This window comes from Canis lupus, chromosome 16 (genome assembly GCF_003254725.2).
Source record: "Canis lupus dingo isolate Sandy chromosome 16, ASM325472v2, whole genome shotgun sequence".
In the NCBI taxonomy this organism is placed as follows: Eukaryota; Metazoa; Chordata; class Mammalia; order Carnivora; family Canidae; genus Canis; species Canis lupus.
The window spans coordinates 482,436-494,901 of NC_064258.1; the positions used below are offsets into that span (position 1 = coordinate 482,436).

The window sequence follows — 12,466 nt, forward strand, 5'->3', positions numbered from 1 at the left end:
TTAGCGCTCGCGGCTCCCGCAGACGGGGCGTGGGGACGGGGGGGCGGCGGGGGGCTCGGCCAGCAGATGACACGTGGCTGCTCTGTGCATTGAGAACAGTCGCCGTTCAGAAATGTGATCGCAGATGAGAACTCCTGAGAGTCCCCATGCACCCTGGGGACCGTGGCCAGTTAAGGACTGGGCCTCTGTGGCAGCGGGCTCTAAGCTGAGGCTGGAGCGGGGGCGCGCGGGACCGGCCACGGCTCGGTCTCCCTCCTGGCTGGGCGGAGGGGTAGGCGGGCAGATGCCGGCGCCCTCGGGAACATGGCAAGCACAGTGACACCCTGTTGGTGGGCCTGGGGGAGCAGGGGTGCAGCGGGAGCAGGGGGCACAGATGGCGATGGGGCGGCCCCTGGCTGCTGCCCGTGCCCAGAGTAGGAGCGGCTCCTGAGTGGTTTCCGTGTGCAAGGACGGGGCACGCTCCAGGCACACCTGCCGGCCGCCCCCTTACTCTTTACAAGGGGAGGGTCCCGTGTAAGGGCGGCACGCCCGGGGCAGGAGGCGTGTGTGACACGCGGCTGGTAGCCGGCTTCCTGGACACCTCACCGTGGGGGACTGTTGGATGCTCCACGTGGGAGCTCCCCATTGTGGGGGTGCTGACTTCTCGTGTTCTCTTTTTTTTTTTTTTAAATCAAACCCTACTTTCGTATCATTTTATCTATGATGTGATACATATTACATTTTAAGCATATTGTTACCTACGTGCGTGTGTTACTATGTTCGCAAGCCCGGGGCTTGAACATATTGCACATGTGACCCTGAGATCAAGACCCGAGCTAAGACCAAGCGTCAGCCACCCTGGCACCCCACCTCCTCATGTTCCCGCTGGGACCCCTTAGTCAGTATTGGAAACCGAGTCAGGCGCCCCTGTTGGCTCTTGGGGGAGGAGGCGGAGTAAAGCAGGGCCACAGTCAGCACCCGGGGAGCACTCCCAGGAACAGCAGGGCAGCGAGCCGCGTGCTTGGCATCGCAGGGAGGGACCCGGGGGTGCGGGCTGCCGCTCGCGAAGGGTCTTCGCCAGGTGAAGAGCGAGGAAGGGGGAGGTGGGCGGCAGCTGAGCGCTGACCTTGGGGCGTCTCCCGGGCCAGCGCCCTGATCGCTCTGTCTCTCCACCAGCCCTTCGTCCGGGGAGCTCCTGTGGGTGGACGGCAGCCCCAAAGCCACGCTGGCTGTGCTGGGGGGCGGCCGGCCGGCAGGAGACCTCCTGAGCCCCAGCCCCGACGGCCCCGGGCGGCCCCACCTCCCGCCCACAGAGCTCCAGGCCTCTTTCCACAACCACCAGCCGTCCCTGGTGGAGCCCCCCGAGGCCCTGGGCCCCCCGGGTGGCCAGGCCTTCCTGAGCTTCGGCCCTGGCCCCATGGGTGGCGGCCTTCCCCCCGGCGAGGACCCAGGGGCCCTGCTGGCAAATTCCCACGGAGCGCCCCAGGCTCCCAGCACCCAGGGGACGGCTGCGGCTGCCGACAACGACGGCTTCCTGCCCCACGGCTTTCTCACGGGGACACCTGGGCATGGCGGCCACCACAGCCCGGTCCTGCCGGGCCAGAGCCTGGCCCTGCCTGGGCAGCCGCCCCTTCCCGAGAAGAAGCGAGCCTCGGAGGGGGACCGGTCTGCAGGCTCAGCCTCCCCGTCCTCCAGCGGCTTCTCCAGCCCCCACAGTGGGAGCACCATGAGCATCCCGTTCCCCAACGTCCTCCCGGACTTCCCCAAGGCCTTGGAGGCTGCAGCGCCCTCCCCAGGTAGGCGCCTGTCACGTCGGGGGGTGGTGGGCAGCAAGGGGGGGCTGGTGTTTCTGGGCAGCGCCGCCAGAGCCAAGCCCAGGGCCGTCCCTGTCCGTTGGCATCCTCCCCTCCGCGCCTTCCGCTGCCCCTGCCCTGTGCTCACCAGCCTCCTGCCGCGCCCTGGGTTCCCACAGGGTTAGAGAGGTCACTGCTCCCCCGAGACACCGCATCCTTGCCCCGGGATGCACTTTGAGCGCAGGGCTCCGTGAGAGGTGAGAGGTCGCCCTAAAGCGTCCAGAGTGAGTGTTTTTACGCTTTCTTTTGCAGATAACCCAGGTGATAAGCATGTGTCCGTGAACTTTGTCCAAGACACGTCCAAATTCTGGTACAAGGCGGATATCTCCCGAGAGCAAGGTACGCGGGCAGATGGCATCCTGGGGCGGGGACGTCCGAGGGTCACGGCCTCAGGGATGAAAACTGAGGGCAAGTCTCCCGTTTCTTGCCCACCCCTGCGGGAGATGCAGCCGATTGTCACCAGAGGCTGCTCCCCGTCCCCGTCGGGCCCTGAGGGACGGAGGGCAGAGGTCCGCCCCACGCCCTGGCGTCTGTGCCTGCAGAAGTAGCCGTGTGCCTCACACCTGCCATGCGGCGTCCGCCCAGGCCAGCTGGCAGACACCTGAAGTCTTGAGCGTGTCTGAGCACATAAGTCAGGGGCCGCCTCTTCCCAGAGAGCGAACAGGAGGGGGTCCCCGCGGGGCGCAGTCATCCTGCTGCAGGATTTGTGGGGTCGGGAGATCCCGGGTTGGGGGGGGCGGTGAGCCGGGACGCGGGGCCGGGGGCCAGTGGTGCCTCGGAGCAGGGAGGAGGATGGACCAGGTCCTGTCCCGAGGATTCTTTTCTGGAGAGAAGGGGTTAAGCGCCCCGCAGCGCTCTCTTGGAATTCTTCTAGTCAATTAAGTAGCTCATAAAAATGGTAAGAATGTGCCTCTCTCCCCCTGAGCTCAAGGAGCCTATTGTCCTGTTTGCCGGGGGCGGGGAGCCCATGGCCCAGTCCCTGAATTGGCTTTTGTGCCTGTGCCGAGCAGCTCTCGTGCTGCGCCCTCCTCGTCCCCTTCCCGCTCCGGGATCCCCGTGACAGAGACGTGAGCCCAGTGAGCCCAGCCGGATGGTCTGAGAAGGGCCTGCCGTGTGCCACGTCCTAGAAAACTCTGTGGGGTCGCTGACTGCGAGGGCGCAGCCTCTGGCCCAGGATGCGGGCGGGGCGGGTGGGGCTGGGCCTGGGAGGCAGGTGCCCAGGGCCAGGTGGTCCCCTGCAGAGCCGGGGGTGGGGGGGGGAGGGGGAGGGTGGACAGCAGGGTTTTCCTGGTTAGCTAAGTGCCCTGCCCTTGCCCCGCCCAGCCGCGAGCCCCACATTTATGCCGTCTGCTGGGGTGAATCGGGAGGTTTATGTGAAAGGTCCAGGAGCATCTGGGCCCATCCCTTCCGTCTTGCCTTCGGCCCCCGTTGGAAGCGCACACTTTAAAATATGTAAAGCGCCACGTGGGGCGGGGGCCGCAGCAGGGACAGGGGAGCCTTGCCAGGCATCCGGGCACCCAGGCCGGTGGGCCAGGTTCCTGGGCGGTCGGCAGGGCCTTGCCTGTGCCTCACGGGTGCTGTGGGGTGAACAGGGCTCATGTGTGCCCGGCAGGTGCCAGGACCGTGCCTGAACCTGTTGAGAGCCAAAGGTGGGGGTGTTGCGCTGCATCCTTGCAGTCGGGCCCCCCTTGAAAGCTCTGCGTCATCACAGGACCCCCCCTCCTACCCCTGCCCTGCACCACAAGGGACCCTGGTCCGCTCCCTCTGACCCAGTTTGCAAAAACACCTGCCTGCTGTGAGTGCGGATGGGCCACGTGGACCACGGCAAACCCGTGCATGTGTCTCCTTCCCTCCGCAGCCATCGCCATGCTGAAGGACAAGGAGCCTGGGTCATTCATCGTCAGGGACAGCCACTCCTTCCGAGGAGCCTACGGCCTGGCCATGAAGGTGGCCACGCCTCCCCCTTCTGTCCTGCAGCTCAACAAGAAAGGTAGGGGCCCCGGGAGCCGACGAAGTGCACTGACCCGCGTACAGCGTCTGCGGCCTGTGCTGACGCCAGTGAGACGTCGTGGCCGCGGCAAACGCCGCTCACGTTTCCTTCTGAGTATTTCTCTTTTCCCGGCGCGTTCTACTGGGCACCGTTCCCGTGCAAGCCAGAATGTTAATTATTTGTGAGTTTTATTCCTTTACTGCGTCGAACAGGTGATGCCTCCCCTCGTTCAGCTGCCGAACAATGGAAACAGTCTTGGCCGAGGCAGCTGCGTCCTGGTCGGCCCCGGGAGCCCAATAAATTCCTTCTCGCCGACTCTTTCCAGTGCCCACAGATGAGGCACTTTTCCAAACCATGGACGCCCACGTTCAGATCCACTTCCAGTGCTCAGGGCCGCAGAGATGAGCAGTGACAGTTGATGCACGTGGCTCACACATTCAGGTTTCCAGATACCGCCCCGCAGCACCCAGACCCAGGGATTTTTTTGGAGAAATGGTGGGCGGGGAAGGGACCAACAGTAGGACTTTGGAAGGGCCTGGGCCCAGCCCCAGGGGCCTCACGGAGCCCAGTCTGGGGTCGCTTCAGTGCCCACAGGGTCGTGGGACGGGGGACGGCGACACGCAGGAGGGGCGTGGGGGCCGCCCCCAGGCTGTCTCCCGGGTTGCGGAGCCATCGCAGACCTCCGCGTGTGGTCGTGCTCGTGATGAAACGTGCAGAAGAGGAAGTAGATCGCTCAGTCTGAAGAGTCGGTGGGTCCGCATGTATCAGCCACCCAAACAGGCGTCCCTAATCCTCAGGATTTGGCCCGTTCTCAGCTTTACATAAGGAAACTGATAGGTACGGTTCTGTGACCTGCTTTTTGCTCATATTGTAAGAGTCGTTGCTTCTCCCGGTAAGGCTGCTGCACCCGCGGCTCTGTCCTTGCTGACGGTTTTCCTGGGAGTGGAGGCAGGTGCACCCGGGAGGCAGTGCAGGTGCGCGTATTGCAATAGTGTGTATTGCAATAGCATGTATCGCAATGATGTGTGTCAGAAAAGCTTTCGGGCTGCCCGGTGCGTGTGAAAATGAGGTTTACTCTACCGCGGTCCACTGAGTGCAACAGCCTTACATCTGGAAAGACAACGCACACGCCTCGATGAAGAAACACCCCTGGTGAGAAAGCTCGCGGCTGTCTGAGCGTCCTGCGTGTCGTGATCGCGGGTCACAGGTCGCAGTAATGACTGTAATAACAGTGGGAAGACTTGAAATGCCACCAGAAATACCAAAATGGGACACAGAGACACGAAGCGAGCAAATGCTGTTGGGAGGTCGGTGCCAGGCCACCGGCGGTCAGCTTGTGAAAACGCCACATTGGGATGCACGAGGAGGCCCCGGGCTCCCCGCGTGGGCCCTGGGCTTGCTGGGAGCAGGGGTTCTGGATGAGCACAGACTCGGGGCCCACGATGTCCAAGAGGAAGTGGCCTCGGAGCTGCGCCTGCAGGGACGTGGAGTTTGGCGGTCGAGGGGTGCAGCCCCAGGTGCGGCCGCGGGGCTCTCCAGGAAGCCGGGGCTGGGGGTGCCGGAGCTGGGTGGTGGTGTCATCTGGAAGCATGAGGGGGCCGGGGGGCTCTGCCAATCAGCTTCGTGCACAGCCAGACCTGGAAAGGGGCACCTGAAGCCCCGTGTGAGGGGTTCCCCCGACCCTGCACGCAGGTTGTGGCAGGACAGGCGTCCATGCAGGAGCGGTTGTGTCTGTGAATGGGGCCCAGCGCGGAGAGCGGGGCCGGGCATGTGGAGCACGCCGGGCAGCCCTTGGCTGCGTGGAAACGCCAAGCCCACGTCATCCCCGCATGCACTGTCTCTTCCAGAAGGCGGGTGGTGCCGTGTGCGCCCTCCTGCCTCGGAGCACGCATCCACCTCTGGGGCCGACCTTGACTCGGCCGTGCGGTGAGGGTGCGGAGCAGCTTCGGCCCCATCGTGCCGGAGTCCTCTGGCTGAAATCGTAGCTGGCAGCCTGTCCTCGTCCAGGCCTGGGTTTGCGTTTGGGGCGTCACCATCCAGGGGACAGGTTTGGGAGGAACGAGCCCAGCAAGTCAGCATCCCACCTCTGATACCAGAGCCTGGGCAGCGATGGGTGTAGCCAGGCAGCCGGCTGTCCCCCCGAGACACTGTCACCTGAGCACACGTGTGTCCCCTCCAGCGCGGGAGACACGGATCAATCACTGTCCTGCCACAGCTGCAGAGGCGTGGGGCTCCTTTCCCAGCTGCGTCCCCTGCTGCCTCCCGTAGCGTCTGACCTCCTCCCGCCCTTGGGATGCGGCCTGTGTTGTCCGTGAACACTAAGTGGGGGCCACCCACGGGCAGGGCCGGGGACCACACCCCCCTGCGGTGAGTCCTGCTGTTGGGTGACCTCGGGCTCGGAAGGCCTGCACCGCATGGGGTCTGTGGGACCCGCTGGCACAGCGCCGTCTCCTCTTTCCCTCTGTTCCTGGTTTTCGTCCCCTCCTGCCCTCAGACGGGGTGCCGTCGGGGGGTCTCTGGATGCGCCTCCTCTTCGGCTGTGCGGGCCAGCGGGGGCTGCGGTGTTGCCCGTCCTCCCGTCAAGACCGGTCCCTTGCAGCTCACCCTCGGGCATCCCCCGTGTCCCGATCCTTGTCATCTGTCCCGTGAAGAAGGGACGCCACCGGACGGCACGGCCCCATGTGCAGCTGCAAACTCAGTCCTCGCACCAGGAGTTCCTGCAGGGCCGGGGGGGCCTCTCCCCAGGACCCCGTGCCTCGCCTCTGGGCACGTCACCGCAGGGCCTCCGCTCTTGTCCCCTCCCGTTAGCTGCCGCGTCGTCCTGTCCCGTCTGCCGGTGCACTCGTTTTCAAATTCTCTCTCTCTTTTTTTCTTTTAAATCTCACCACAGCAGGCGACCTGGCCAACGAACTTGTGCGGCACTTCCTGATCGAGTGTACCCCAAAGGGAGTGCGGTTGAAAGGGTGCCCCAACGAGCCCTATTTCGGTGAGTGGCTGCAAGGTCCCGGTCCGTGTTCCGGCCCACGCCGTCGTCCAGCCTTCCCCCAGCCTCCGGGAGCACCCGCGGGGCCTCGGGGGCGCCAGCACCTGGGCCGCCTCCGACTCTCAGGCTTGGTGCCTGTAGGTCTTGGCTGAGAATCACCCGCGGCGCCCCTGCTTCTCCCTTTGCTGTTGTGCCGGACTCGCGGCTCCAGGAGGCTCTGCGCGGGGTCCCGGCGTGCGAGCATCGGCTGCTGAAGACATAGCCATGGATGCGTGGCTGAGCGGGGCCGTCCGTGGGGCCGTGCTAACCCTCTATGGTTCTCCCGTTTGCAGGGAGCCTGACGGCTTTGGTGTGTCAGCATTCCATCACGCCCCTGGCTTTGCCTTGCAAGCTGCTCATCCCAGACAGAGGTAGACGGTCGGGTCCTCCGCGCCGCTCGGGCTCCCCGTGGGCATGTCGGGGGCAGCGGTGTCAGGTCCACGGGGACTCACCGGGGCAGTCAGACTGGAGTCCGCAGGGCGACACTCAGCAGACAGGAGGAAGCCCCGGTGTCGCGTCCTGGGCTCTGAACGGCTTCCCCGGTTGGCAAGTGCCCACGTCAGGAAGCCCCTTTGGGGCCATTTGCATTGATTTGTACGATTCTACAAAGTCAGCAAGACGTCGCTCTTTTGAGCTTAAGTGACAAACATTCTCTTTGCCTTTTATAATGGCTGGTTTGAAAATAACCTATAATTCGGGGAAGAAGCACCTGCCACGTAGTGATGTGATTTGGCTGTATTTCCCAGCTTCCCACGCAGCCGTAATTTCACATAATTGTATTACATTCTATAGTGATTAATGAGCAATAGAGGTAATTGTGGCTGAGAGCTGAGGAAGGCCTGTGACTGGACCACATCACGTCCCGCTGCCCCTTGCTCAGAACGTGGTGTCCACAGGCTGGGCGCTGTCGCCCTGAGACACCCCCCGACCCCTCAGACCCACGCGGGTCACTGCCTGGGATCCCGGGCACGAGTCTGACCGTGGTGGGAAGATCCTTCTCCGGTGAGTCGGACTCATGTTGGCATTTTCTTGCTCCTTCCCGCAGATCCGTTGGAGGAGGTAGCGGACACGTCTCCCCAGACGGCGGCCAACTCGGCCGCAGAGCTGCTGAAGCAAGGGGCAGGTCAGTGCCGGCTTCGGGATGCTTCGGGATGCCCGGTCGCGGTTGCCGGGGCCGACGGGGGGCGGTGACACAGCCTCCTTCGTCTCTGGGACTCCGCGGTTGCTGCTTTGGAGGCCTCCCCTCTCAGGGAAGCCGGTGGGGCAGCTCACGTGGGCGGACGGAAGCGGGACACCCCGGGCTGGAGATACCCCTCGTCCGAACGAGACTGAAGCCGTGCGAGAGGGTCAGGCCCTGGGTCCGTGTGGGGGGAGGCCGTGAGCCGGGAGGTGGGGGCCGGGCCCTCCAGCCACGGGCGCAGAAGCGTTCAGGGCCTGACTCTGAGAGCCGATGGTTTCGCCCCCGCTGCCGGCAGCGCAGGGTGACGCGGACCCCCAGGCGGTGAGCGAGCCTGCGCCCCTGTCTTTCAAGCTGATAGACTTTATACAATTTTTTGAAGATTTTATTTATTTATTCATGAGAGACACAGAGAGAGAGAGAGAGAGAGAGAGAGAGAGGCAGAGACCCGGGCAGTGGGAGAAGCAGGCTCCACGCCGGGAGCCCGATGCGGGACTCGATCCCGGGACCCTGGGGTCACGCCTTGAGCTGAAGGTGGTGCTAAACTGCCGAGCCCCACCGGGCGTCCCGGACTTTAAAATCCCTTAGAGCAGTTGTAGGTTGGCAGCAAAATCGAAAGGAAGGAACAGAGGTTCCGCATGCGTCCCCTGCCGGTGGGTGCACGATGCTCCCCGGCACGGCATCCCCCCCCGAGGGCGCACCCGCTGGCTGGGGTCTGTGAACCTGCCTTCACGCCGTCACGTCCCAGCCCGCCGTCTCCACTGGGGCTCGCCGGGGGGCTGTTCATTCCCGGCGACGCCGACATACTTCGCCGATCCTACAATGGCTTCGGCTGGAGTCGTCCAGTTGGTATCCCTGCCCCTTAGCGCTAGGGACTCCTTCGAGCCTCCTCATGGCTCGGCAGCTGCTTCTCAGAGCTGAAGGACCCTACCTTGCGGGGACCCCGGTGTGCGCACCCTTCCTCCGCCGAAGGACCTCTGGCGGGTTATGGCTCAGCTGCTGTCACATCCGTGTGCAGAGTTCTAGCTGGACGGGGGTGGTCCCCTCCTCGGGTCCGCCCGCCGGACCTTCTGGTAGGAGTGGGTTTCGTTCTGTAAGAAACCAGCGCCGTCCTGCAAAGCAGCCGCCCCGTTTTTGCAATCCCGCCGGCGGTGAATGAGGGCTCCTGCCGCTCCACGTCTGCACCATCTCCCGTGTCAGGACGCTTCTGGATTTTGGCCGTTCTGACAGGCAGGCAGCAGCGTCCCATTGATGTTTTAATTGCACTTCCTGGATGACGTGTGACGTGGGTCATGTCTTCAGCTCCGCCGCCCGTGTACCTTCTTTGGTGAGATTTCTTACGGAACGTGGCCCGCTTTTTTAGCGAGATGGTTTTCCTCTTGCTGAATTTGAAGAGTTCTTTGTATATTTTAGAGACCGGTCCTCTATCAGATGTGTCTTTTGCAGATATTTTCTCCCAGTCTATGGCTCATCTTCCTGTTCTTTTTTTTTTTTTCCTTTAAAGATTTATTTATCTATGATAGACACAGGGAGAGAGAGAGAGCGGCAGAGACACAGGCAGAGGGAGCAGCAGGCTCCCTGCGGGGAGCAGGACGCAGGACTCAATCCCAGGACCCCGGGGTCATGCTCTGAGCCAAAGGCAGGTGCTAAACCGCTGAGCTGCCCATGCGTCCCTGTCCTTGGTCCTAAACTCTAGAAATCACTTTGTCAATATCCACAAAATAACCTGCTGGGGGATTTTTATTGCAATTGTATCCAATCTCTAGGTCCATTTGAGAAGCAACATCTTGACAACACTGAGGCTTCCTATCCATGAACATGGAATCTCTCTCTTCATTTATCCACTTACTTTGTATTTTTGCACCAGTTTTACAGTTTTCCTCGTAAATAAGTCTAGTACATAATTTTATTAGATTCGTACCTAGGTATCTCACTTTTGGGGCTGCTAATATAAATTGAATCTTCCTTTATAAATTGGAATTGTCCTTTTTTTTTTTTTTTTTTTTTTTTTTTTTTTTATTGAATCGTACTTTTAATTCCAGATTGTTGTCCTCTGCCCGTGGATAGGAAAGGGATTTTTTATTTTTTTATTTTTTTTTAGGAAAGGGATTGACTTGTGCATTAGTCTTATTTCTTGCGCCGTGCTGTAATTACAGCCGCCCTGGTCAGGGTTGCAGCGTTCAGTGGCCCCAGTGGAAGAGGGCCATGGGCGCGGCCCGAGCCCCCGACTCTGCAGTGGTGAGGGAGCTGAGGTCCCCGTGGTGGACGCTTGCTCTCGGGAACGCTGGGGAGGGGGTTTCAGAGTCTCCTTTCCGCCGCTTGTGTCCGTGGTGCGCTCTTCGGCCGTGGCTCTGTGTTGGAGCTGAGTGTGCCGTGCACCTTTTCTCTGGTTCCTTCCTCTGGACGCCATGCATTCCTCTGCTTTCCCAGCTTTCCTCCGTGGAGCCCCCATCATCACACCTGCTGCTCAGCTAAACTTCATCTCTCTGGTTTTCACATCGAGTAATTCCGCGTCGGACTCTTTTCAGACCGTCCTTGAGGGATACATTCCGTGTATCCGAAACGAAGGTGACCTGGTTTGCCCCAAACAGCAGCGTCTTGGAGTGTGATGCTCCGAAACTAGGAGCATGGCTGTGGCGGTCCTGGGTTCAAGTCCGTCGTAGCGATGATGATCTCTCCGTCCCGCGTGGCCGCAGAGACCAAGTGAATCAGACGTTGAGAACCGCCTCGAGGACGGTGATGGGGTCACTCACGCAGGGTGTAGTTTTCCTGCTGCCACGCGTACGTGGAGAAATGGCCTTTGCTGTGTTGGCACCTCACCCTTGCCCCGCACGGGCCGCAGCTGGGGGCCCCCGGGGTCTCTCCGGGGTGCAGCCCTGCTCAGCCTGGGGTCCCACTGCAGCCCACACGCCTCCGGGCTCTGCACTTGGCGTAACGTCATCTTAGGACAGGTGGCCTGTCCTGTTTCTCCTTAGACTTCATGGTTATCAGACATTTTCCCGGTAGATGTCCATTCTCCATTCGTAAATGGATCAGTGGATTCACTAATCGTAATTAGGAACCTTAATGGCTCCTATATTTATACATTAAAGCTTTTACTTTTGACACCATTTTTAGGGACACTTTAAATCTTGTTGGATAATACGTGGCAGGTACCAGTAACGCTGGATGATTTTTTTTTTTTAAGATTTTATTTATTCGTGAGAGGCAGAGACGCAGGCAGAGGGAGAAGCAGGCTCCCTGCGGGGAGCCCAATGCGGGACTCAATCCCGGGACCCCAGGGTCACGCCCTGAGCCAAAGGTGGAGGCTCAGTCACTGAGCCACCCAGGTGCTCCACATTTGCTTTTTTGGGGGCGAGTGTCAGTTCCCGGGACTTGAGGTGGGTCCTGGAATCTTATGTCCATGGTTGCACACTATGCCGCGGAGCCCGCATCCCTTTAAAACCTGGTGTTTCTAAGACCCTTCGAGGGGGTTACATTCCCATGCAGCTGACTTCATGGGTGGCAAGGCCAGGAGTGGAATCAGGACCCAGAGATGTGGCTGGAGTGGGGACAAAGCCGCAGAGAGCTCCTGGGGCCCCCGCAGGGCTTGCAACGCATGCAGGAAGGCGGTCAGACTGTCCCACCGGCGATCCCCCTCAGGGAAATGTTTTTTGTTTTTTCTTAAAATGAATGAGTGTCCTCATTCACTTCCGGGACTCGACTTGTCCCGGGTGGAGTCCGTCAAGCTGGGGAAGCAGCGCCCGGGGGCGGGTGGGGTTCGGTGGGCGGCCCCAGGGCCGAGCCCAATGGGCTGCTCAGCTCCCTGACTCCCCGTGTCTCTGGCCTCTTCCTCGGGGGCCCTGCAGCAGTGGGATGCCGTCCATCCTGAGAAGGAGGACCAGACCTCTGTTGGCTCATTTCCCAGAAATGTTAGGGATGTGACCTTGACCTTCCCTGCTGTGGCGTGTATTTCATTTATAAAAATCGGAGTTCTTTAGATCGAAAAAAGGGAATTCAGAGGGAGAGTGAACTGCTCAGAGGTCTGGTTCCCAGACAGCCCTGAATGCTTTTCCTAGTCTCGCATGGAGTACGAACCCCCCCATCCCCCGATTTTCTGCGGCTGAGGGACGGTCCGCCTTGCAGTTGCTCCGCTTGTGCGGCCTGCTCCCGGCCTTTCGGTTACTGCAAACACCCCTTGGGGGGCCGCCTCCTTACTTGATGTCTTTGTCTGGATTTTGCATTGGCGTCTTAGGACCCAGGGTGCCGGAGGCTGGAGGGCTGGCTGCGGCTCGGGGGCCTGGGGCTTTGTGCCGCGAGCACTGGGTGGCTGCCCCGTTGGGCGCCACAGGAGGCAGCCCCACCAGGAGCACGCGTCAGGTGGGAGAGCAGGTGCTGCGGCCACGGGCGGCCTGCATCCTCAGGTTCTGTCTGTAGGAGCCAGCTTCCCGCGAGCCCCCCCTCCT

At 61.3% G+C, this 12,466-nt stretch overlaps 1 protein-coding gene across 1 annotated transcript in view; it reads left to right on the forward strand.

The window, feature by feature from the left end:
- TNS3 (tensin 3) overlaps window positions 1–12,466 on the forward strand; it is a 156,559-nt gene that overhangs the window by 138,221 nt on the left and 5,872 nt on the right. The window contains exons 22-27 of the mRNA XM_049095289.1: window positions 1,156–1,775; window positions 2,085–2,171; window positions 3,691–3,822; window positions 6,713–6,808; window positions 7,138–7,215; window positions 7,890–7,967. Of these exons, the coding sequence (XP_048951246.1) occupies window positions 1,156–1,775; window positions 2,085–2,171; window positions 3,691–3,822; window positions 6,713–6,808; window positions 7,138–7,215; window positions 7,890–7,967 (1,091 nt within the window). The remainder of the gene's footprint in view (window positions 1–1,155; window positions 1,776–2,084; window positions 2,172–3,690; window positions 3,823–6,712; window positions 6,809–7,137; window positions 7,216–7,889; window positions 7,968–12,466) is intronic.